The following is a 26,745-nucleotide window of genomic DNA, read 5'->3' on the forward strand; positions in this document are numbered from 1 at the left end:
AGCGATGAAATTTGAATTAGAGAGTACAATTTCACAATTATGAAATAATTGCTCTAACGAGCGCATAAGATTATGCGAGACGGATGGGTGTGTTTAATAATTATATCGGTACTTTCGAGCGTTTCGCCTGTGAGAGGTATTAATCGTTTTCAATCTCCATATATTAATCACGATCCTAGAAAAGATTCTGATCCCATTGAAATAAATATTGTATGAGTTATTCAATTTACGCTACTTATCTATTATGTCGATGAAACTCGATGATAAAAGTTAATGATGTTATAAATACTGCAAAATCATTTTTTTCTCGCAGAATCATATTTCATAGACTTCAATATTAACGGCGTCAATAATTAACAAATTTTTGGCAGACACGATAAGTAAGTATAAAATACATTAGGCAATTAGAAAGACATAAATTAATTAATTTAACAATTAGTGCGATTTATCGAATAACATGTTTCCCATTACAAAATGTGACAAATTTTGACACACGTATAAAAAATTAATAATATTTTATCGTTTTCTTTTTCATTAAAAAAATTAATTAATATATAAAATAGATTGTTAAATCACTTTTATACACTTTAAAATGCAAAGAGATTCTCACATTTAAATTTTCATAACTTAATTATTATCTTAATTATCATTCAGTACGAATATGTTTGATACATTGCGATTGGAAGACGAATGTGCGCCCACATGCATAAGCAAGGTAACATTATACATGTATAGTAAAGATAAAATGAATATAGAGCGAACTCGATACGGCGAATGAACTGATGGGACACGCAAAGGTGAATTAGGATACCGGAGGATACCGTTACGATAATGGTGAAAGTAGAGACATCCCACTTGTACTGAGCTTCACTGTGCGTCAGCATGCGGTTCAAAGATTAGCATAATTATCGCAATTTCGCGTAAAGATAGAGGTTGCCTCATTCGGGAAGGGCCATTGTACCTACTTGTTCTCTATAAAATAATTTTATTCAGTATAATTTTTAATAAAGTTCTTTAATAAAGCTTAAAAAATACGTGGAAAATAGCGAATAGAAAAATCTTAAAATCGTAATCATAAAAATAAATATTCTTGTATTTATTAAGATATATTTTTAAATATCTTTGAAACTTTAAAAAGCAACTAAAATAAATTAATTACGAACAAATGCTTATTGTACTTAGGAACATAGTGATGCGTATAATGTCTCGTTAATTTATTTGCCGATAATATTTTTTATAAATTTCATCTTTTATTCTTTACTCGTGTGAAGTTGACCCCCCAACTTTTGAGAAAATTAATTTTCAATAGCTCATTCGATTGCTCATCGTTTACACACATTTATGCACACTTTGAATTTTCGTTTGCACACTTCAAATAAGAAAGTTATTTAAAAAACAATTTTGGAGGTCTAACTTAACACTAGCCCCACAACTTCGAGCAAACTGGTCCGAAAGATTCTTAATCGATAGATTTTCGTTTGCACCTTCCGAAACAAGTCGATTTTTCGTTTGCACATCTTTAGTTAAAAAGTTATTAACATTTAAAATTTCGAGAAGAATTGAAAGCGACAAATAGGTTCAAATCGCATCTACTATGCTCAAAACGGTATGAATCGACAGGATTTTGTTTGCACATTGCGAAACAGGATGATTTTTCGTTTGCACATCTTTGGTCAAAGTGTGCATAAATGTGCAAACGATGAACAATCGAATGAGCTATTGAAAATTAATTTTCTCAAAAGTTGGGGGGCCCAACTTCACACGGGTTTATTTTTCGAGATTAAGTTTATATCACCGTCACGAACTAATTTTCCGAATGCACTCACGTGCGTGTATCATCGCCCGCAATTGAAACGGAGGAAAACGCGTAATTAGCATGAGACTTTGGCTCGGTCGTCGTAGCTCGTCAACGTCTCGTCTACCTACTTTTTCCAGCACTGGAGCTCCAAATGCGATCATACGAGGATATGAAATCGGTGTCAACGCCCTCGCGAAATTGATCGATCGCAGAAATACGAATGTCGCTAGTTCCTGCAAGCTTTCGAGTGATATCATCGACGATGATGATCGAAAACCATGTGGGTGAGAATACCGTTTATGCTTGAACGAAAAGACAAGTCGCTATTAGAGGAATTATTGTAAAGAATCATATGTAATGTATAGAAAATTTATTTAAATTGGCTTACTAAATTAAACTTATTATAAAAAATTATAAAATAACATATTATATCGTATTAGAGTAATTGTCTCTCTGGTTATTGCAAGATAAAAATCGCGAAAGATACTTTGTATTCCAATAATGGTTGCTAACGAACCGCAATAATCGAGAAATAAAGGTCTAAACACTTTAGAGAAACAACACTGACTAATTCATAGTATAAATACCACTGGAAGTTTACTTTTCCCGTTAAAAACGGTTAAATCTGCGTTGACCTTTCCATCTAGCGTAACGAGATCTAAGATTTTTAAGAGATAAGGGGCTACCGTATATATCAACTAAGAAATTGTCATTTATAACGTGATAATAATAGAACATGAGATAATTCTTCATTTTAAATTCACATTTATCTTTAATATTTTTGTATCATTAGAAATAAAATGGCCTAATCGTGAAAGAATTATTGATATGAATCATAAAACATAATTGAAGAAGAATAGAACATCAAAGTTTAAAACTTGTGCCTAAAACTTAAGAATCAGAACGAATAAATTGCGATGCAATCATGGTATAGATAATATATATAAAAAGAAACATAAAAAATCTTAGATGTTTTTTTCTGAAATACAGGCATAATGACTGATCATAAATTTTATAATTTCGATGTTTTTTTAAGTTCTCCTTCTAACAGAATGTCGTAACACTTAATCGATTGCAATCGATACTCATTAAATCGTACAAGCATTCAGATTCGAAAATATAATAATCCATATAAGAATCAATTGTGCGAATAATAAAGTTTCAAAAATATCGGCGTGTCGGGAATGCGGATTCGCAACGAGAACTGTGCGTTCGGGATAAATGAAATGGCATACCGGGCTCGCGATCGACCGAGATAATCGAACCTTCCTCTAACGGTGCTACGTTCGCAGATTTACGTACCACCCAACCAACCTGTCAACTGTCTTTATCAAAACGAACTCTACATCTTTATCTCGCGGCATCTCTTATCACTCTATCTCATGCAGATGCGCACTACTAACGGTGTGTTATAAAGAGGCACTAACTTATTGTTAATTTACATCATTTTATTGTCATTTTATTTACAGTACCTATATCTATCTATTTCAATGTCGAAATAGTTCATTGATATGTATATATTGAGAAAGAATATCTGCTCGAGAAATATAAATCAAAATTGAAATCAATATTCGATTATTATGTCTGTATTTTAGGAAAAACTATTTAAAATTTTCTTCTTTTATATCTCTTCCTCGAATACATCATTTGAACGCATCGAAATTTATTCGTGCCGATTCTCGAGTTTTTACTATGAGATATACGAATTTACTCTATACTGTAATATTATTTACAATGATTATTGCGTTGCGGTCCAATAAAAGTTTGAAATTGCAAAAATATAAACTGTTTTACAGTTTTATGTATCAGTCTTATGTATCATTGGAAAATAGTGTAACGTAAATATGCAGGAAACGAGGAATCTCTTATCTACCACATATGAAATGTTGCAGCTGCGATCTCTCGATGGCACGAGGAAAGAGGAAAATCTACCGGGATAGTAATTCATCGGACGTATAAGAGGTACATGGTGAGCAAGGCGTGGTGGATATTACAATTTCCGCGAGAGTAATTTCGATCCGGACTGGTTAAGGAAAGAATTACGCTCTCGGAATCGGTGTATCAGACCAATCTATAGGCGAGCACGTGCCTGTTCCAGAACTGTATCCGCGTGGCACTGCGATAAATCTTCCGAGCGAATTTTCGCAACGATGAAGCGCCTGCTGTCAGTCTGACGTTAGTCATTCTATTATGTTTCCTCTGTTAATCGTGGTGAAAGGAGAGTACATCGCGGTGAATCCAGTTTGATACGCAAGTCTTTACACTAACAATAAATCCGAGATGTATATAAACTTATAAAATAAAAGAACAGTTACACGGAACAGGCAATAAGAAAAAGTAAATTTTACTTCTTGTTCGTAAAAGATGATTTCTTAGCAATCATGCGAACAACATCAAATCAAATTTAATTTTCAGATTTCATTAAAATTTTTGTAGAAAAAAAAATGTCTGGTACTATCAAGTAAACAAAATTAATTAACAATTAAAAATTTTATCATCTATTTAAGTCATATAAGATAAACATTCATTAAAGGAAAATAACTACTTTGCCATTCTCTGAACAAAAAGACTTAATTTTAACGTTACCTTCTCATATTACAAAAGCTAATGATTGATGGAAACACATGTTTTAAATGATTCACAAATTTACCTTTGATACCGCGCGATAAATCTTATTTCAATAAAGGAATTTCTCTTTAATCGATTTCGATTGAAATCGATTAAATGAAGTTCTGAAGTTTGCGAACTTTCGGGAAACATAATTAATTCAACGAGAGAAATTAACCGCATTCTGATCAGGCTCGCCCCTTAGGCCTCCTTCTCCTCCTCCTTTTCCTTCTTCTCCTTCCCTCGGTATTTCCGATCGTCATTGATTGTGCACGAGAGAGCCACTCCCGGACATGCGGATAATCACACAGGCGAATTTTCGTAAATGCCAATAATCGATACGATCGTACGTAGACATTACTCGACATTCCGCACGATTATGGCATTACCGTATCACTTTTTTCCTCGCTGCCGCGAAATACGCGCGGAGAACTAACCAAATGCTCGTAGCAATTACTCACTCGACTCGCGAACCTCGATCAGCTGTAGATCGATAACAAAGGTTATCCACGTCATCAATCCCGCTGTTATTATGTTATTATTAACCCCGTCTCTGGCTTACGTTGGGCTCACCGCACACGGGAAGATAAAAAATGCAATGCGGGCGCACTTATCCCCGGATGAACAATTGCATAGCTGAGCTAAACTATCGTTCGGTTATCTCCTCTCTCGGAATATCAGAGAGAGAGAAAGAGAGAAAGTATATGCGCGCGAATTAATTATATTAATTCGCGGAAGTTTAATCTTCGTGAGCAGAAATCAAATGAGATTATAATAATCAAGTTAGGATATTAATAATCACAATAATTAATTTTCCTGATTTAATCGATGGGCACGCCTTCTCGATGACATACGCTTCTGATTGAAAATTCTACAGCGCGTTCTATTTTTATTTGCGCAAGAAACATCTTGGAAATTATCTTATATGATCATGCATACCGATATCGCGCGTGAGAAATATTATATGCATACAAGAACAGACACGTTACAAAATACGTCAAATTAATATATTATATCAGCCGTTCATTCATTTTATGAAAAACAATACACTTTAGCTGTGGAAAAAATTGCAACATCTTTCGCAAAAGCAAATTATATTTTACTACAACTATGTAAGAAGCAAAAATCTGGAAAAATATATAGCCGCTATAGAATAAAACAATTAATAAAAAAAATTTCTTAAATCGTGAATTTGTAGCTAATGTTTTAATTCCCGAATAGTTCCTTTAAGAATCTTGTTGTGTACAAGAAATACAAAAGTGTAATTAAAAAAAATCTTTATTTCTTCGTGATTACAATATTAAGATGCTGTGCGATCACCGCGATAACTTTTTAACGGGTCGACGACTGATTCCGAGAGTTGAGTGAGACAAATGGTGTTTTATTTATCGTATTTCGCTGGGGCGTCGCCTAATAATTCACAAATGAATCATTTAATCACTCGACTGGCATCATATGTGGCCGTTCACTCTCTCGCGGCACGCAACGCCCGTTCCACTTCCTCGTGTCATATTTTTCACGAATGCACATATCGGGAAGGATACTAAAGAAGCACTGGCGATAGAATATCACGGAGAATCTCGTCTGGCGCCTTCCTTATGACCTGCGGTTTGCTTGGTCATATTTCAATCATACGTCCAACCAATTTCCAAGCTGGATAAAGAAATAGAATGAAACGCGGCATTTTGTTTCCGTGCGTACGACGAATCGCGGAGAGAGAACGTCGCGTTTATTCGTTGCACACACCCTCTCAATCGAGAAGATAATAAGGCAACGTTAATTATAGTGAACTTAATAGCTCATGCGGCGTAAATTTATGGATTTGACGAGAAACTCTCTCGCGGCAACGGAAAACGCGCAATCGACGCGAAAGGAAAAATGAATCACCGTGTTGGTGGCCTGGTGCCACAATTTTACTTCGCCAACCACAAGATCTCATTCGCGCTTGGTAACGCACATACACAACGCATAAGAAACATGTACAAATAACAATCACTCACGGATATGAATTTCATGACAAATAAATTATCCGATTAAAACCGATTAAAACGTTCGTGAATCGAGTCGTTCCTCATTTTGCCGAGAAACAAAGTAAGCCATTGACTCTAGACAATGCAATGGATATTTGCATAAATATGTGAACGACGTATGCTATATGAAGACGACATCGCACGTATGCACAATAAAATAATATTACGGAACGCCGACGATTTCCGCGAAATCTTGCGCAATAAGTCGACGTGAAAACGGCAATAAGTATGAAAGAAATAGAAACTGGAAATAAATGGCGTAAAAAAGCACACTGTATTGTACGCAAAGAATAATTTATCATTCAAAATCGTAGTTGTGTAGCGTAGTTTTAATCTTATTTCCATTTTCCGATTCTCAAAGATTGCTGCTACAAGTGACTTTACAAAACGACATACAAGTAATACGATAGATTTTGGAAAAGCAACAGGCAGGTGTAAATCATGGGACATTGAATGAATATATTACTTTCTCTCACGCAAACAACTTCAGCTTTTACACAGCTATGAATTCTCCGCGTGAACACGCGGTTGGCAACTCAGCTCGTGAAATTTGCATTAGAATATGCACGGTAGCGCATTTAGTCGTAGACGAGGTGTCGTCGTGAGCGAGGTGTCGTTGCGCAACACATCTTAAATTCGCAGAAACACTCGGGCAAGACGGTGTGTAACGATGATGTACGTTTAAGTTACAGTCGATTAGATTATGGACGGCAACGATTTTTCTTTTTGCGGTGAACGGAAAGGACGGACCGACGGACGGACGGATGGACGGTGCGTCGGCACACACATGATACAATGGTAAGCAGATTTGCATAAAAATACCTGCAACCGCTGCATAATGCGCAGCCGTGCGGCATACCTCGAAGGACCTTGACGAGGTGAGACCTTCCTGACGTCAACAGCTGCGCTGTATGCGAGAGTGTGTGCGTGCCTACGCACTTTTACGATCGTGTCTCGCCTTCTGTGATTGCGACGCCGAACGGTACCCAAAAACGGAAAGCGCAATCCAAAACCGATGGATTATTTAGAGATATGTGTTTCATTTATATGTTTTATTAAAATAGATAGAACACAATAAAATTTCGCACAAACAGTGAGAGATATGAAAAGATAGAAAATACTATTCAAACAACAGGTGTGTCAACCGACAAAAAATAAGTTCAATTAAAATTTTCGAGAAATTGAATTGACGTAAAATTGCGTAAATCATGAGATAATAAAATTAAGAGATTCTCCCCCCCACCCCCCCCCATTCCCCAAAAAAAAAGATTATAATAATAGCACTGTTAATATAAAGAAATTAGAACGATTAGATCGTCAAGAGATTATATTGATACACACTTCTTTTTATGCTGTGCATTGTTAAGATAAATGGCATACGAAATGCTGACATCGACTACAACACGTCGAAACAAATAACGACGGTTAACAAATCGTGATAGACTAGAACGATTATGATCTTTAGTAGATATACTCACTGATACACATGTTTTTTCCGCGCAAGGATCTACTGTGAAGTCATAAGTGGCACATAGAATAATAAAACTTCCCACGAGATTACAGCCGCACGTTGCGCGAAGCGTATCGCGCATCCTTGTGCTTCTTCCCAGAGATACGCCAAGCATTCGCGACAGGCAGCACGTGATTCAATAATCGAGAGACTCGTCATTCGTGAGGAATACCACGTATCTTACATCCTGTTACCGCGATCGTGTCCTAGGAGTCAATGTGTCACGGGTATCTTCTTCATTCAATTGCGCAATTCGTTAAGTAATCACAAATTAAAACAATTCTTCAAGATAATCTGCAGATTCAAATCGATCCAACCTTAACCTATCACAAGCTAAAGTTTAAAAAATTATCCTTTTATTGAGACTTTAGATGCAAAATAAATCGACACGACAGACAATCTGGTAATTTTAATATTGGGTTGTCTGAAAAGTTCGGGCCGATGTTGAAGGAAAATTGAAACGCAGAAAATTTAAATTTTAATATACATTTATTAAATTATATAGGTATAGTCGGCACGAACTTTCCGGACAACCCAATAATTTTAAACATATGAAAAATGAGCGTTTTAGGCAGGAAAAATCATATGAGTCGGATATTATTATTGAGCAAGATATAATTAATATTTTTCTTTTTCTCACTCGAAAGACACTTTCTCTCACCATAACGCAGTCTTTTCTCACTTTTTTTTTTTTCATTTCCATCGCAGTGTAGTTGAAACCTTCTCTCGGTTTGAAAGCAGCATGTATTCGCATGTATCGCGCGAGCGAGGTGCGAGGCAACATCGAAAATAGCCACTCGACGATCTACCACAAAACCGCAGGGAAAAGCTAACTGACTCTTCTCCTCTCCCCCCCCCCCTCCTCCTCTCCTGTCCCCCTGAATTTCTAACGACCGGCGCATACACGTAGCCGGGGTCGATACTCCAGTATTCCAATACCGGTGGCATGGCGGTTCGAGTATACCGATCAACTCGTCCTTGACGTGCCACGACGACGACACATGCGTCTCTCAACATGGGGAGAGATTGACGACCGCATCGACAAATGGGTGCCGACCGCGTTCCTAAGTGTCTGTCCTGGGTGTTCTTCGCTCATGCACGACGGATGAAGATCGATGTGTAAAATCGGAAAACGTAGTTGACGATTGAGGCGTTAATCCTCGAACACTTATTCACGAAAGATTACACGCAATCTGCGATCGAATATCTGCCGCGCGCGGTAATTGCCTTGAAGAATAAATTAGACACGCAATATGAAATTATTAGGTATCCACCATAAAGGAGAAAAATCATTGTCAGATTTCAATCGAGAAATATCCTTGAATATTAACTCCGAAAATCGATAATTCTATTCAGTCAGTATCAGCGTGTAGATTGTCTACATTTAAGAAGTATATTTATCTTACTTGTCTATAAATAAAGGAATACCTTTGTTAATATTTTGATGCATTAATCAAAATCAGTATTTCGCGTTCAGTATTTAACGTTTTCAAATGATGCTATAATAATCATGCATATCAGTATTTGGTTAATTTACGCAATCATAATTACACCATTCGTCTGCTTGAACAAACCATGCAATGCGCATTGTAAAATCTGCGCATATAAAGGCTAGTTTGCAAAATTATCGCTTTGCAGTCAGGTTGTAAAGTATATTATAATGCTGTTCGCGCTACATGTGTGCTATGAACAATATGGAAAGTTGCTTTTAATTGCCTGCACAAACACACAACGTCACAAATAAAATACGATCGTGATAACTCATTGCTGGTATCATTGCACATGAGGAAGTACAAAGAAGAATGAAAGACGATCGTATGGCGTATATCTCTAATGAGACGCGCATAATCGCAAAGATAATATAATGACGCATCAATCAAGTGACTTATATGAGGATTTTTTTTTTAAGTAAATTATTTCGACAGATTCTCTAAGCTTTTATTAGCAATTTCAAGAGTTCATCACGAATAATCACTATCAATATATGCCAAGGTATGCGTGTCAAAGTGTATGTCATTTCATCAATGAGTTACGGCTGAGAATTTTCTATTTACACGTTATCAATTGAATCAATACTATCGTAGTTTTCATAAAAATGTATTGAAAACACAAAAATATTCGATAAATTAAGAAACAACTACAACAGTATAATTGACTCTCTCTCTCTCTCTCTCTCTCTCTCTCTCTCTCTCTCTCTCTCTCTCTCTTCCTCCGTAAATTACATTTATAACAATTTCTCTTTTCTGAATTGTAAAATCTAAAAAATTTTAATAGTAATAACACAAATTTAAAAAATGTATCTGAATATGATAGTTAAAAGATCTAAGAATTCGTGTAAAAAGAGTTAAGAATTTGAAGGATCAAAGAAGCTTCAAACCTAAAGAAATCCAAGAACCTGTTGGTATTAAATCTTGGGATTAAAATTCCACAGATTCAACGACTTGTGAACACAGGTCTCTCATTTTTTTTCTCATCTTTCTCCTCTGATTTACAGAATCATTTAAATAATAATAGATTCTTATCTCGCAAATAAAAAAAAATCAATTTATATAAAAATAAATCATATATTCGTAATTTATTCTAATAATATAAAACTTCTTGAGAACCTCCTATTCATATAAAGTAAAGAAATTCATTTGTTGTACTACATGTAAACGATAATAATGCTTACGCGTGGTCAATTCTATTTATTGGTATTATTTTCCTGCTGCTATATAGTTGCTGCTTTTCGCAACTCATAATTTCGAAAAAGATTTTAAACACATAAAACGCGCGTCCACCTATATCTTTTACGTACGAACGTGCAGCAATCTCATGATTCTATGCACGATTAAGATTCTCGTGCAAGATTCTCGTGCAAGATTCTCGTGAATCGGTGCATGATTAAGTATGGCTACGGTGTCATTATCTCTTGATATTTCTATCGAATGAGAGAAAGAGAGAGTTTATTTCTAATATTACGGTTGAATTACGAATGAGGTCAAATTTGCAGATATCGATAATTAACGTACGTGTGCATATGTGTCGAATATCGCACAAGTCAGAAGTTCGCGAATGCTATCATGTTTACTTGTATAATAATCCATATTGCTTGATTAGTGGCCGTAAAACTTCTTATTAAATACATTTTAAATTTTTATTGAAATATATACGTCGCTTTTCTTTTTACCATCACATGGATTGAAACTATTCAAAAATAAAATATAATCAAAGTGTATTAGAAAGGACAGAATTTCCTTTTTTAATTAGAGTGAAAATGCTCGTATATTTTCAAAACAAATTAACAAAAGTTAAATAATTAAAGTCATGGCTTATTTCAAGCTTACAATTGGATTGACTTTAAATTAATACAATTAACATAACAATGTAAATACTGTATAATAATCTAAATACAATTAATAAAATAATATAAAAAGAAATAATATAAAAAGAAAATATAAAATTATAAACGTTTCGGCTTACAAAGCCTTCTTCAGCTATATAGCAAAAATACATTATTAAATTAAGGAACCAATTAAATGGCGCCTTTTTTTCCTTTTTGTAAAACGATTTAGCGATTAAAGTATTGCTGTAATATCTAAAAATTTAGTTAGACGCAGACCTGAAAATAATTTTGTTGAAGCATCAAAATAATTACGTAGGAATCTCAAGCAAGATGAGCAATGCTGCAAACAGTTTTGACATTCTAGCAACTAGTTGAGCATTCTACATAATTATTTTGATAGCCCAACAAAATTATTTTCACAGATTTGTATCTTAAACACGTAAAGTTAAATTTTTAGATATCAAAGCAAAACCGTCCTTTCCGTGTACTATTTACAATTAGAATGCAAATTTTTTTAAAATATTGTTGTGTATCAATTGTAATTGCCTGACGTGTTGTTTCATATAATTATAAAATACCTTTTACTGAAAAGAAACAATCTGCGAAGTGAAATAGTGTATGCCTTGTATAACCATGTCATTAAGACATTATTGATATTCTTTCCCGTAATAGAGACGATTTTCCAAAGATTATACTGACGAGTCGTGAGAGAACCTTGATTCTCTCCCGCGCCGTCTCTCAATCGTCTATCGTTGTTACGTAGAACAACCACGACATGAACATACGATATGTATACATCTGTTGCGAAATCACGAATGCGTTAGGAGTGCAGAACGAGGTACGCGGAATATTTTTCCGAAGCGGAGATAAAGAACTTCGCAAATAAAGCATCGGCATCGATTGTTGCTTGGTAGGGTAGGACATCCAAAAAGAAGCAGACTCGCTCACGAATGTGTCGTGCGATGAGAGTTTAGATGTGCTTTTAAGATTTAACTCTCTGTCTCTCCCCACCCCCTCTCTCTCTCTCTCTCTTTCTCTCTCTCTCTCTCTCTCTCTCTCTCTCTCTCTATCTATCTATCTATCTATCTATCTATCTCTCTTTCTCTCTTTTACGCTGCCGGGAGATTGCGGGCCTATATATGTGTGTCGGCAGTATTGCGACATCGCTAATGCATCGTGAGTGCAGAATGCAGCCGTGGATGCACTGCTAAATTACCATGGTAAAGACGAATAGCGAGTATACGGAGAATCTATTCCCTCAAACAAAAGTTCGAGATGCCAATGCGAATTTTTAGCGTTCATTGGATCGTGCATTGCAATAGCGACGCGTGGACAATACGCAAATAACAATTTATATGGCTGTGGTGTCTTTGTGATAAATATAAAAATCCGTCACATTCATATATCATTTAGATAAAATAATAAAATATTGACATAACACACAGGTATATTGCCATAAAAACTGTAGATTTTCATAAAATATCGTATCTAAGAATAAAAAAATACAATAAGAATACAATACAAAGATATAATATCTATATCTATCAATTGTATGCGACCATAATTGTTTTAATATCCAGTTTAATTATCAGATTTATGTTTTCATTTAAAATATTTACGAAAAACTTCATTCAAATAAATATTTTTGAAACAAACTTTCATTATGCAGTACAGAAAGGAAACATGTAATGCATATAGATCATTGACTATAAGTATTCTGCTAGAATGCTCGCAGAATAATAAAGGAAACAGGAAAAGAGTTGAAATTTACGACTCTATCCTAGTAATACTTAAGAAATATAATCGATATATATCTTGGCAGTATTCATTTGTATATTTACATTGTAACAAACAGATGTAATTATGGGAATATTTTTGCTAATTTTTCATTACATACCTGACCTAAAAGTCCATACACCATTAAATTACAAAACGCTTGTTATTTTATCTCTGTTAATTCATTGTCTCTATCTTGATGGCATACATTTTAATTGTTTTTTAACGAGCTTTAAAGGGATCTATTGCTATTTTTCAATCAATGTGCAAAACAAAAACGTTTTCACAATCAGTCATTTTTTTCTACTATTTCGAAGCTTTAAAGGATTCAAATTCATATTTAGAAATATTGTCACAATATATTATACATATATCGCAAAAGAGATTTCATAGCAATCGCCCTCACAACACGCAGAATGTATTATCACCATCGATTTATTTTATTGAAGAAACGTTGCGAGAAATACTCGCAGACGAAAAATTTCTGACAGAATCCCGCGACAGGAAAGAATACAATTATACATCGATAGCCGGTATTACAAAATCACTAATGCATGGAGTTGTGCAGAACTACACCGCGGATACAACGAGAAACACTAGCGGTGAATCCTCTTCTGCGTGTACCTATATCAAGCAACATTCCCTGTCACTAAGAGAGATAATACGGCGATGGCGGTTGTCTCACGTATATATCGCTTGCATTTTCTCATGTGATGTTTGATCACCGTCGTGTAAACGCTTTCAGCGAACAACATATAGTTCCTAACGACACTTCAAGGCTTTGTTTTTTTTTTTCTCCTCTTGTAACTCTTTCCTGATGTAATTTCATGCACACTTTATTGACCATCTCTCAAGAAAACGCGTGGCCTCTTTTTTTCAACATTTCTATTCGCGACTGTTAATTTTTATCTCTTAACGAGCGCGCGAAGGCGATACGTTATTACACACAGAATGGCTCTCACGATAAATTATAAATATATACATTATTATATAAGAGTACGAAAAAAAGCCGACTAAAAGCAATAACATTTTTCAATGCGCTTTAACTCGGCTGTTGAACTCGACGGGAAAAAAATCTCGTTACACGCGTTTGCGTGCATCACGCACCGGAAATTTATCGAATTCCATTACGTGAAGTAATACGCAGAAGTCTTTACGATTGAAGATAACACGGGCGTAATTCAATAATGCGTCAGCAAGCGGCAACCTTATGAGGATATCGATTATCTTTCATTTTTTTACGAATGAGATGCTAAAAGAATGTTTCCTTTATACTATATTATTTATATATATTATACTCTATTATTTAATAATTCTTATGATTATTTATGAGAAAAAAGTATTCTAATAGTCTCTGAGACTTAACGAACGTGGCTTATAAGATCTTTTTCTCTCCGCGAAAATCCCAAACTGGCAATGAGAATTCTTATGGGCGAGCATTATGTTCAGGGAACGAAGTTATTCATTTCGAGCGGGTGTAGATAGATGAAGAAGGGATAAATAATTCGCGAGATAACACATTGCCGATTCACCGCTGGAATCTAAGGAATCCCGACGCAGGAGCCAGGTAGTCTCTCGCGCGCACGTGATTCTGTCTTACAATAAATATCTCAGCACACCCAGTTTTTCTCAATTATTTAAGTCACCGCGTATGGTTACGCAACGATGCGTAGCTAACCGCGATCTTATGATTCTCGCTAGCTTTTCCTCGTTTGACGTTCGACGTTACCGATCGATATTTCTTTTTCATCACACGCGCAATCTTGGTAAACCCTCACTTTCGCGAAAAAAGAATAAGCACGTTCAGATTTTGCACAATTAACGTAAAAATATCAATTGAAAATTGAATAGTTTAAGGCATTAAGCGTAATACAATAATAAGCTGTGTGCAAAAAAAAGATCTAGTCTTTATTAAACACGTGCACAAAGTTTGATCGTCGTTCTTATAAATGACTCTAATGTTTTCGTAAAATAGCACGCAAATAGCTCGTGAACAATTCTGAATATATATATGAGCGACAGATTTCCTATAACGAAAGTTACGACGGAATTTGTAACGTGCCACATGGAGCGTGAAAGCGTTTACGAATACAAATTGTTATATACTCATGTGTAAATGTACGCGCGCGCGTGCGCGCGCGCGCGCGCGCGCGCGCGTGTGTGTGTGTGTGTGTGTGTGTGTGTGTGTGTGTATACGAAAGATTGCAGACCTTATCTGTATGGGCGTATATCGGGCGTAAAAGTCTATTGAAACATTTAAATCCCTTATGTTTTCGATCACAAAAAAAAGTCTCACACCTTTAAAAAAATAATTTCCAACAGAGTTGTGAAGTTGATTTCAAAGTTCATTCATAAACATTTAAATATATCGGTGCAATAATATTCATTTATAGTGCGTAATGCAATACTACACATGAATCACACATCATTTCTCTCTTCTTTCTTTCTCATATTATTAGATAAAATTTATTTATATCACGCTGCGTTAAATTAATAATACTTTCACACTAAGTATTGCAAATTTAGCTAATTGTATATCTAATTTGTATTTATTCATGATAATATTAAATTCTCAAAAATATACAAAAGTATTAAAAACTGAATATTACAGATTTATCTTTTCCGAAAGTTTTGCTCTTCTCATCATTTTTCTTTATTATAGATTCTTTATTATAGATTCTAGTTCATACGTTACTGTTATTATTATTATTATTATTATATTATTATTATCATTATTATTATTATTATATTATTATTATCATTATTATTATTATTATATTTGCACTTATAATCAACGATAACAATATAATGTCGTAAAAAGGTTTATGTAATTTATGAAAAAAAAAAAAAAAAAACAATGAGAAATATGAAGAATTCGTTTTTAAAATACTGTTTCCAATTTGTCGTCACATTTGTCAGACGAAAATATAAAAAGTGTATTACACCCGCTTGTATAATTTACGATGAATGAATTTGCTAATAACGGTACATATGTGCAAACAGCGAAAAGATCTTTTCTTATTTCGTTTTCTTCTTATTGAGAGAATGATCGCTTTATGATGAATGACACAATATCCAGTTCCGTTTTCTTTCCAAAAGAATTCTTTCTCAAACTGAAAAATTACAAAGACAAAGACCTATGACGTTTCTTTTTAAAAAGAAAATCAAGAAGATGAATATTCTTATTGCATAAATATTTCTAACAATAAGAATCCTCAAAAGTATTTATAATACACACAACGTAATAAAAAATACATATGTAAGAGAGGAGAAAACTTGGTATTGCATTAACGTTATTATTTTTAGCAAAGAGAAGAAACCTAGATCAAAGCCACGATAAGACAAACAAATGTCCAACAAATTTTTCTCGTCAAATCGAACGTTAGGCAATCGTATAAGACAAGATAAATCAAGATTAATCACGCTTCGTTTTTATCAGGCGCTCGTTATCATATTACGCTCGAACAGAGTGCGTCTCGTCAATGTTACATTCTTTCCTCCTTGTGCGGACAACTGCTGCATTAAGTAATCGATCGTGGCAAACGGCAAGAGACAATTAATCGTGCAACATGGAGAACGCGCACGAGCACGCACGCAGGAATGTGCGTGATGTGCGTAACGTCGGCAATCAGGGTCGTGATTGCACTACACGGGAATCAAATTAGCATTGAGCATCGACCGTCTCTCGCCATTAGAGCCACGATAGACGGAAAGGTATACAGAGAACGATAGTCGTATTTGCCGCCGATCGGGTGGAGACGCGGCGAACAAGTCCGGTGTGGCTTTTACGTAATGTTTTTATCCTCGCTTCTCTGTAGATCTCTGCTTATGCACGGCGACGAATACGACGTATCTTTGGTAACTTCAGAATAAAATAGCAGGAGCGTTTGCGTAAACACATCCCTATAAAGAGTAACTTCTATTTTAGGAAATACTGAAGCTAATTTTACTTTGACTCGTAATTGTATTGCCTCACAATTTAGTAAAAATTGCATCAAAAAATCTTGTTTAGACTTTTCGTGTCATTTTAGATGTTATTCACTTATAAAATATTTATATAATTGAATCATTGAAGGCTATTATCGACAATCCATCGAGTTTTTTTGATTTTATGATTGACAAGTATTTCTAAACCTTAATCACATTAAATTAGATCTGTTAGACCTCGTGAGAGATATCGTGCACGAGGGGCTGCGTATGCACGTGCTTCTGTATACGCGTTGAGCTATCCAATGTATATGTTTGCTGTCGAGAGGCAAACTCTGTCAAGGAGATAAAAGTCTCTGACACGCAAATGCGGAAAGCCTTCGAGAATCAATCGGCCCATTGTCTGATTGGAAACAGATGAATAGGAAATGAGATAATAGATACTATTTAAAAGCGTGGTTTATCGTGCTTAACGAGAGTCTGGTATTCGGTATGCTTATGCCAAAAACGTGACAGAAAGGCGTGATAAATATTTAGAATTCCAATTTTTTATTTCGGAGATAAATAGATTAAAAAAGATATATGCGTAACTGTTATTAAAAGAATTTTATATTCAATTTCAAAATGAGAAATTTTGTATTCCATATCATAATTTAAAAAGTTACTTTAAATAAATTTTAAGAATCTTATAGGACCGTACATATGAAATAAAACACAATCAATAGGAGAAAAATGCCTTAAAACGCCTTTAAAAAATTATATATATATCAACTTTCAATTTGATCGAAGCAACTTGAGCGAAAATTCTTGAGTATGATTCTTGAAAAGTGAAATCAAGATTATTTGAGCGATAAACTTTAGAGATGACGTCCGTCATCCTTAAAAAAATGACGTGATGTGAAATTTCAGATTAAAAAAAGAATTGAAGTAATTTTGTTGAATCTGTTACCGCTCGTTACACACCTCCAAGCGTGATATAAGTCCGTGCAGTGAAAGCTTTGCCAACTTCAGAACCATGAATTACTTCCTGAAAATTTTGCTTGACTTTTTTTTCAATTGACACGTTATACATATATAAGCATGTGAAAACACGTGTAGTACATTGCCTCTTTTTAACGTCCTACTTTTATTGCCAAAATTACTGGAAAACGTCGGAATGCGCTTACTTAAGAGTTTGTTAAAAATCGTAACAATTCGATAAAATTATTAACTACCACGCGAGTATTGCAAAGCGCGAGGAATTTCTAAGATTCAAAGTCGCGGCATTCGGCAAAATCAAAACTTATCATACGTCATTATTCGCCACGTTCGCACTTCGACTACAAGCAGCATTTCTCGAATTGCCGGCGCATGCGTAATTATGGGACATTAGCAGCACGCGCGGCAGGTACAAACGAATACAGTGCACAAAGATCCGAAGAGTCGACGGACAAAAAGCATCACAAATCGACGACTGATTTTACAGCTGACTTGTGCATTATCTGCCTTCTAATAATAGAATATTCTATTATAGAAAAATATCTTCGAAAAATATTCTAAAAATATTCTTTATTAACTTTCATAATCAACGACTACCGATATCTTGAAAAAAACATTTGCAATCGATCTGTGGTTTCCAATAAAGACAACGGTTGAAATTTCGGCAGATAATTTCGGTGTCCTTGTTCAATGTCATCTCTCAAAAAAAATATAACATCCTACGAACATTATGACGTTGGTCATAATATTTTCAGCAAATACAGTCTTCGCAGAAAAATACTACTTATTATAGAAGAGTTTCATGCTAATGATGGAATTCCAATTGACAAATGGAAAAAAAAATTAAATAAAACATGAATACATAAGTCGAAAGGTCAAAAAATATTATTATTGAAGATACTGTAAAAACTTACATTCATTATTCCGTCATTCCAAAACAATTATACCAATATATACATTTCATTTAAATTTTAGATAATTATTAAAACTTCTTTTTTAATTGAAAATAAATAATTTTGAAAATTAACAAAGAAAACAAATCGAAAGAAACTTACGAATAAAGAATTAAAATGTTTTCTACAAAATTTTATGACGCGTAAAATTACTCAATTTTACTGACTCACTGATAAAATCGACTGTAATGATACATCGCCTTTTTTAAGAAACCCGATATTAATATGTATCATCGCGACTCAACATCATTCCGGCAATATTCTTTATCTCAGCTTAATTGACTCAGCCTGTAATGAGAGCCAGTCTAGAGATATATGCATAAGAATGCAAAGATGTATACGTAGTAATTGATAGGTGCGTGATGCATCGAGATTCAATAAAGTACAGGTAAATATAACTGGTATAACTGCGCGGCCTAATCATATCGCGATAAACGTGGATGGAGATCTAATTCGAGCATTGCTTTCTCTCGTTCACATTACGAATTATCTCTCCCAGCCATTCATATCGATGATCGAACAATCGTACAATTTACATACTCGTACAGTGAATGAATCTAAAACCTCGTTTAAAAATTATTCAATCCTTGTTCCGCATTTACTTGGGTAATCATGTACGGTTAAGAAATTATAGTTGTAGAAAGTATATGAAGATATAGTAAATTGTATTTAAAAATATATATTTTTATACAATTTAAATTAAATTATTTATTAAAATTAACTCATTAAATTAAGCTATTAAATATTCATATACTTATCATATATCAAGTTCAAACAATTTAATTTTTGAATTTTATTTATTCAAATACTCGCCTATAATCATCTATAATCATTTCACAATTTACATAAATTACTTAAAATATATCCAAAAGAGGAGAAATATTACACTCTACGAGAAATCTTTTTCATAAATGTTCTCTAATAATGTGATATTAATGCCGACATTGAACGATGCTCTTTCGATAGTATATTATTTCAGATCGAATGAAAAACTGTACATAAGTAATTCGTCTAACTTGAGGTAATAACTAGAGAACTTTACCACATCAAGCATAATTAACTTGTCAGCGCGAATGAAATAATACGATATTAGTCGTGAATCAAGTGAAAATACTTGTGCCATGCCGTTCCTGTTCGCATATATGGATACGCATATACATATATCGGCTAATAAACAAGTATGTAATGAGTGAGAATCGAACTTGTCGGATAACCGACATAACTAGCACCAACATTCTAATCACGGCACCATAAACGCTATCACACAAACATCACTTTCTCTATTCAGCTAAACAACCATCTTGTTAACCTTTCCTAACTACTAAAAAGGATGCTACCATGGGGAGTTGTACTTAATTTTCTGTCTAAGAATGACCATAATAGCTAGAATGAAACTCGCATCTCTCAGAGATTATCGAACACGTAATGAAGGTGAAAATTTTATTATCACAATAACTTACGTAAGTAGATATGCTGAGCAATAGTCGCCCGTATGATACATTACAATTTCTCTGATCCATGTTTTTCATTGGTATGTGTATGCAATAAGAACATAAACTGCGAGAATTAGGAGTTTTAATTCGCTAATAATTAATTCGTATTTAATTAAAATCCGAATATTAAAAGTTTGAACACAAATTTACATTCAAGATTATACATTCAAGATTATATTGCTAACAACATTTTTCAAAAGGAAGTAATTAAAATTTTAAAAATATATGTACGTATGTGCAAATAAAAAGATTTTCTACCATAACTCATGATGACTATTTCGAGTTAAACAGTGAAAAAAATCGAAGACATAATCAAGAAACAATGTGATTAAGAAACAATGTGATTAATATCTTTATTACTTTCCTCGAGAAACGAAAGTGAATTTCGCGTTCGCAGGCGACGAGTCAATAACCTTTAAGTATTCCTCGGGTCGATTAGCCGAAAAAAATAACGTCTGCAAAAGATGCACGGTATCCCCTCTTCTATGATATTTATGACCGATATAAAAACACCTTACGTCGCATTACAGAATACCCGCATTTATGTAGACTTCACATACTTTCATCGAACTTGTTCAGTCTGTAGAATAACGTTCGTATGCATAAAATTTATAAAAAGTAAAAAATAAATGCCATTTATTTGCGAAGGAAAATTATGCGAAGGATAATTATTATAGAATAAAGACAAAAATTAAGAATTCATATAAGAAGTAATATACATATGTATGTGTGATCCATTTCATAAATCACTGCTATACTTTAGACGGATTATCTTTATCCGCAATATATCAAGATATCTTATGCCTTTTTGTTACATGTACATGACACTATTTATGCGCCATATAATTCATCGAGAATGACTTTCCGACAGCCAGGACAACACAACATAATTGTATAACTAATTAAATGACTGCAGAAACGTCGAACGCATCCTTGCGTTTTACGCGCCAATATTTCAGGATACTTCAAATACTTTTGTAAAGCTGTAAGATCAGATGGAGAAAAGTACGTCTTAAGATACGCTCTTCTAGAATGTCAAAATATTAATTTTTCTCTTTTTTACATTTTTTAAATATTTAAAATCTCGAAAATTAGATACTAAAAGATTTTATTGATATTCGTCAAAATAATAAAGAGTGCACATGAAACGCATGAATCGTTTTATCCTTCTTTATTAATTGGTAAACAACAAGAACAAATAATACATCACGCGCTTCATGCGTAACTCGGAACGCATCCAAAAACGTAGATATTTTTAAGTGTATCGTATAAACTATTTAATGCACTCTGTCAATGCTCAAAGGCATTTTATCAAGCGTAGATTGGAGAAAATGAAAAATAGAAGCATTTCGAAGAAGTATTTATTTTTTGTAGACCTGGTATATCGTTAATATTAGAAATAAATTTTTATTTTTTTAATTGTAACTATATTTGAAACTTTAAACACAATTATATCACATTTTCTAAATTAGAATATTTCCTTAACTTGTAATCAAGAATGATACATGATTTTGTCTCGTTTGATATTTTTGCGCAATAAACTTTATATTAAAATAAAGAAGAATTAATATAGTAATTAAAAATGCGATTAACAGAAGTATATCTCCTAATATATATTGTTTTGCAATTTTGTTATGCAAAAAACAATTACTAATACATTTAACTAGTTAATATTTTTAATTTCTTTCAAATCTAACATAATTCTCTAAAAAATGTTTAAACTATTAATTCTTTATTTGTATTTCAATTAAAAATTTACATTGCAATCCGAGTAGATACAATATCCTCTCCTAGAATGGAAAATAGTTTTAATTAGCTAATTATTTGCATGTATAACATATCCCGAGATAGAAAAATCATAACGAAATCGTAATCTTCAACTAATAATAAGAGAAATCGTAACAAATTATTTTCTGAGCACAGTCCGCATAATATACGCAAACGCAGACATAATCGGGCATAATTACGACATAAATCACACGTACTTATCATGCGATCGACGAGAGATCTTGCCAAGAGCTCGCCGGCTCAACGGTCCGCAGTATTAGCGATAATATTGCCGATTATCGTTTCGTGTCACACACAAATGCACGTGCGCGTTGTGTATGAAATCTTCTTTAACCCTTTGCGGTTGAATATCGGCATTTAACTGACCACGGACTTTTACTCTTTTGCTCGAATGCGTCGGCGCATAGCCGCGTCGCAATTATCTGTACGTTTAGAGTTACGAGTGAATTGTGAAACAGCAATCTACTTTAAGTATCCAGGTATAGTTGATACCGTTAACTCGTCTCTTGATTATTTTTATTATGATCATACGTTGCTAATTATTACAAAGTGATCTAAATTAACTCGTGTTTGAATCGTAGATTTTGTACGCAATTCCTTTAATATTATGTAGAATTATTTTCAACAATCTCCCTTTTAAAATAAAAAAATTAATTTTTCGTGAAAATTTTCTATTTGAATACACATAAAACATATATTGCTTCTTGTATAAATTTTATACTAAATCTTAGCATTTTATATTCAATTTTCCTTCGTAGATAAATTATATTTATCATTTACAAATTTTCATAAATTTTCGCATAATATAAACGTACCCTATAAATTGTACAAGTTCGATAAATATATGTGCCTGAAGTCACAAATGCGTAATACAAAACCCAAATTTCAAAATATAATTTCTCTATAAAATTGTTAGACTCGAAAAAGTCAGAAATAAAACACTGTTCTAACTGTTTCATGTAAGTTTTCAAAATTTTTATGTATTCAAGTATTTAAAAAACATTCTTATTTAACGTGTGATTCAGGAAACATTCAAATGCTTCTTTTTTTTATTTTTTAGCGAATAGATTAAATCTGAAAGAGTTCGAAAAGGAAAAGTCATAATCGCGACTGCAATAATCATACTTGGTCGACATTACATTTATGTACGCCATAAAGTCCGAATCGATTTTGCATCAATCCATGCTAAATCGTTGACCCAATTTGAGAATGAGACAGAAAACACAAAAAAAAGAAAGAGAGAGACATGTCGCTCATTACTTCGCGCATGAATAGAAAGCTCCAGGCATCAATCGCGCTTTCCTTCTTACGACCGATTGCGAAAAGACGTCGGAGTTGAGCGCACGACGCGTTTCCTTCGCCCGCGATTGAGCATGTATCCGGCACTTCCTTCATCGCAATCGCGGCGGAAATGCGCGAGGGAAGCCAACATGTATCGGGAGGCTGGAGATTTATTTCTCTCCTCGATGGCACCCGGATAAAACTGCTTCCTCGCGTGCACCGCGCGAAAGAGCAAGTGTGAAAATGACGTTACATTGCATTAATTCGCACACATCCGCAATGCTCTTTTTATCCGCGTCACGCGAAATAATTCTATTCCGATTCACTTGAGGAAGAGCCGTGAGAATACGTGTATATTGATCCCGACGTAAATCTCAATATGTTTCTTTGCGATTTTTTTCCGGTTTTCTATACATCTTACTTCCTTCAGGACTTTTATGCGACATATTTAAGATACATGTACACTGACAAAATGTGTACTAAATATTAATAAATATTTATTTGGGAATACTTATTTATATTATGTTAAGTATATATTTATTTGAACACTAAGTAAATATTTATTTGGTACAAGAATCATTAATTTAATTTAACTTAATCTTTTTTTAATAAATAAATATTTATTTACTATAAATAAACATTAAATCAGTACTATAAAAAAAATACATAAGATTTAGTACATTTTTTTCACGGTATAATAATAATTGATGCAGCTCTTATTTTTCGCGCTTGTTCGCAAGAAGCTACATATTTAATTGTCAACGTGCTCATACTTTTTATCGCTATGTTTGAAATCTAATTGTATCAATTATGTCAATCATGACTTTGAAAGCAGAATGCGAACTTTGCAAAGAGAATATATTTGACAATGTGCGCACGAAAGCGATACAAATCAACGGACCGCGAGATACGAGAATGAAAAGTGTAAAGAATTTCCCTGTAGAGAGAACATTAAATGCCGAAGGTAACACCTCTTATTCCCATATATATAATGTGTAAACTCGATATATTTGTATCGCTATATTTTAATCGCTGAAACCGATGACGCTTTGATTTCTACCTTGGAATTTGCGCCTGCTTCCTGCCACAAATTTATGCTTGTATTCTTCGTAACGTCAACGGCGAGCAAGTAAAACCATGACAACGATATATTTTCCAGCGATCGGTTCTGTTTATAATTACATCGGAAATACTTTCACAGTTCGCGACGACCAGAATAGTGCTCGAGGTCAAAGAATTCATTTTGTCACAAATAGTTGTAGCTACCTATAAAAATTGTTTTGATTCCCGCGTGCAATTCTAGCATAAAACGTGTTTTTAATTTATTTGTACAGAATAATTCATTGTAATTTTAAAAGGTAAATATTGTAAAAATTATAATTTTACCAAAAAAAAAATATTCTAAATAAAAGTATCATTCAACTCTTATTTGAAGTCTTTTTTAATACAAAAAATTACATATCTTTGAAAAATAATTGTCTATTAAGATTACAATGAATCATTCTGTATAAATATTTAAAATACATTTAGAACTAGAATTGCAGGCATAAAAACAATTTTCATAGACACAAGCATTTTTGACAAAACGACACCCTGTATAAAAACTTACAAGACAATTTGTAATTTATATCAATATACATTTGTAATCAATGTTATTTGTAATCAACATGTTATATATATGCAATTCATTTTGATCTCATTAATTAGTTAATTAAATATATATTAAATATATCGAGCACTCACATATATGATTCATTTCCGATACCAACTCTTTATATATAAGATTATATGATATATAAGATTTAATGTCTAGGAAGAATTATTAGTTAGCCGATATCAACGGGCATGTTTATGAGTCAACAGAGCACTGTACTCACCGTGAGCTGCGTTTTGTCAGGTGCAATCGCCGTGATCTCGACCGGTCTTGGCTCCGGTGGGTTCGCCCTGCTGAGAATCGCAGCCGGCATTTTCGCAACGAGGGACAGCCTCCTGGTGAGCCGTCTGCCCAATTTCGAGCGACGGCGCAACCTGATGTGGGGTCCGGTACCCTTGTAGCCCCCGAATTCCATTCTCGATCGGACGTAGTCGATCAAGATCCTGTCCTTCTTAGCAGCCGCTCTCACTACTCATGGTGACACTGACACGTATACTCGATGCCACCGTTGCAGTTACGTGATTATTCGAATAAACGTCGTGTCCTCGCCAATGTCCATCTCGAACTCGCTCCAGGTTTCACCCTGGAAATGAGATTTCCCGTCACACACGGTTTCACATCTGATCATTCGGCCGCACGAGCGGCCGGTGTAGCTGGCGAATGCTCCAACGTTTTCGCCGCCATTTGCATTTTTCAAAATCTGCCCGCGATCACGGAGAGAGATCAACGTATGCTCGCGTACGCTCTCCCGCGATTCGGAACTTCCCGGAAGTATCTCGCGTTTGAATAACAATCCAGATGACAATCTCGGATTGAATCTCGCGACGTATACGAAACGAACTCGGAGCGCACGCGACGTAATAAAAAGCAACTGGATGCTGGAGCAGCTCAAGTATACACTCACGCACACAAGCCTCCTTCGCGCGAATCAGCGCGAATGCGAATGGACTGAAGTTAGATGGGCAGGAGAGGAGAGGAGAGGAGAGGAGAGGGGAGGGGAGGGGAGGGGACGAAGACGTGCGAAGGGAGCCGCAGGGAGCCGACGATGCACAGCCACAGTCACACGTAGCCACGTTCATGCACCTGCGGATACCACGCGCGACATGCGGGCCATGAGTGCGCCTATTTTTCCTTCCTTTCCATCGAGGAGTCGAAATATCGAAATATCGAGACGCAAGAAGGAGAATGCCTATCCGACTCTTTCGTTCTCGCTGCCCTGGCGATCACTCGCTCGGTCTGCCTGACGCGCTTCGACTGAAATTGAATCGCGGCAGCCTCCTACCACGCGGTCCGTCGTCGTGCCGCCTTGCCGCCTTGCTGCCTGCCCTGCCGGCCACCACTAACCGCCCGCGCCGCGCCTCTCTTTCCTTTCCTCGCCTCACTTCACCTACGACGTTGCGTCGATGCGTGCGAAGTGAGGAGCCGCACCACCGCACCGCCGCACGCCGTTGGTAAACAAAACGTGTCCCCGCGGGAGATTAGCGTCGCGTTCAAGCCGATGCGATGATGTAACGGGTGCGCGCACCATCTCCACACGATTAAATTATTACGCGATTAACGCTCTTAGTCGAGACGCTCAAGTTTGCGCTGTACCATTCGCGAACAACTTCATGTCGTATTTTATA

The 26,745-nt window shown here is 34.9% G+C and overlaps 1 protein-coding gene across 3 annotated transcripts in view; it reads right to left on the reverse strand.

The window, feature by feature from the left end:
* LOC108691319 (rho GTPase-activating protein 20-like) overlaps positions 1-26,354 on the reverse strand; it is a 198,887-nt gene extending 172,533 nt beyond the window's left edge. For 2 of the 3 annotated variants that reach the window (XM_018198996.1, XM_018198994.1), the window contains exon 1: positions 25,344-26,354. In XM_018198996.1, the coding sequence (XP_018054485.1) occupies positions 25,344-25,535 (192 nt within the window). In that variant the 5' untranslated portion in view covers positions 25,536-26,354. The remainder of the gene's footprint in view (positions 1-25,343) is intronic. The other variant, XM_018198995.1, reaches the window with a different exon arrangement.
* Positions 26,355-26,745: the final 391 nt, after the last annotated feature.

The sequence above is a fragment of the Atta colombica genome, unplaced genomic scaffold (assembly GCF_001594045.1).
Source record: "Atta colombica isolate Treedump-2 unplaced genomic scaffold, Acol1.0 scaffold45, whole genome shotgun sequence".
NCBI lineage: Eukaryota > Metazoa > Arthropoda > Insecta > Hymenoptera > Formicidae > Atta > Atta colombica.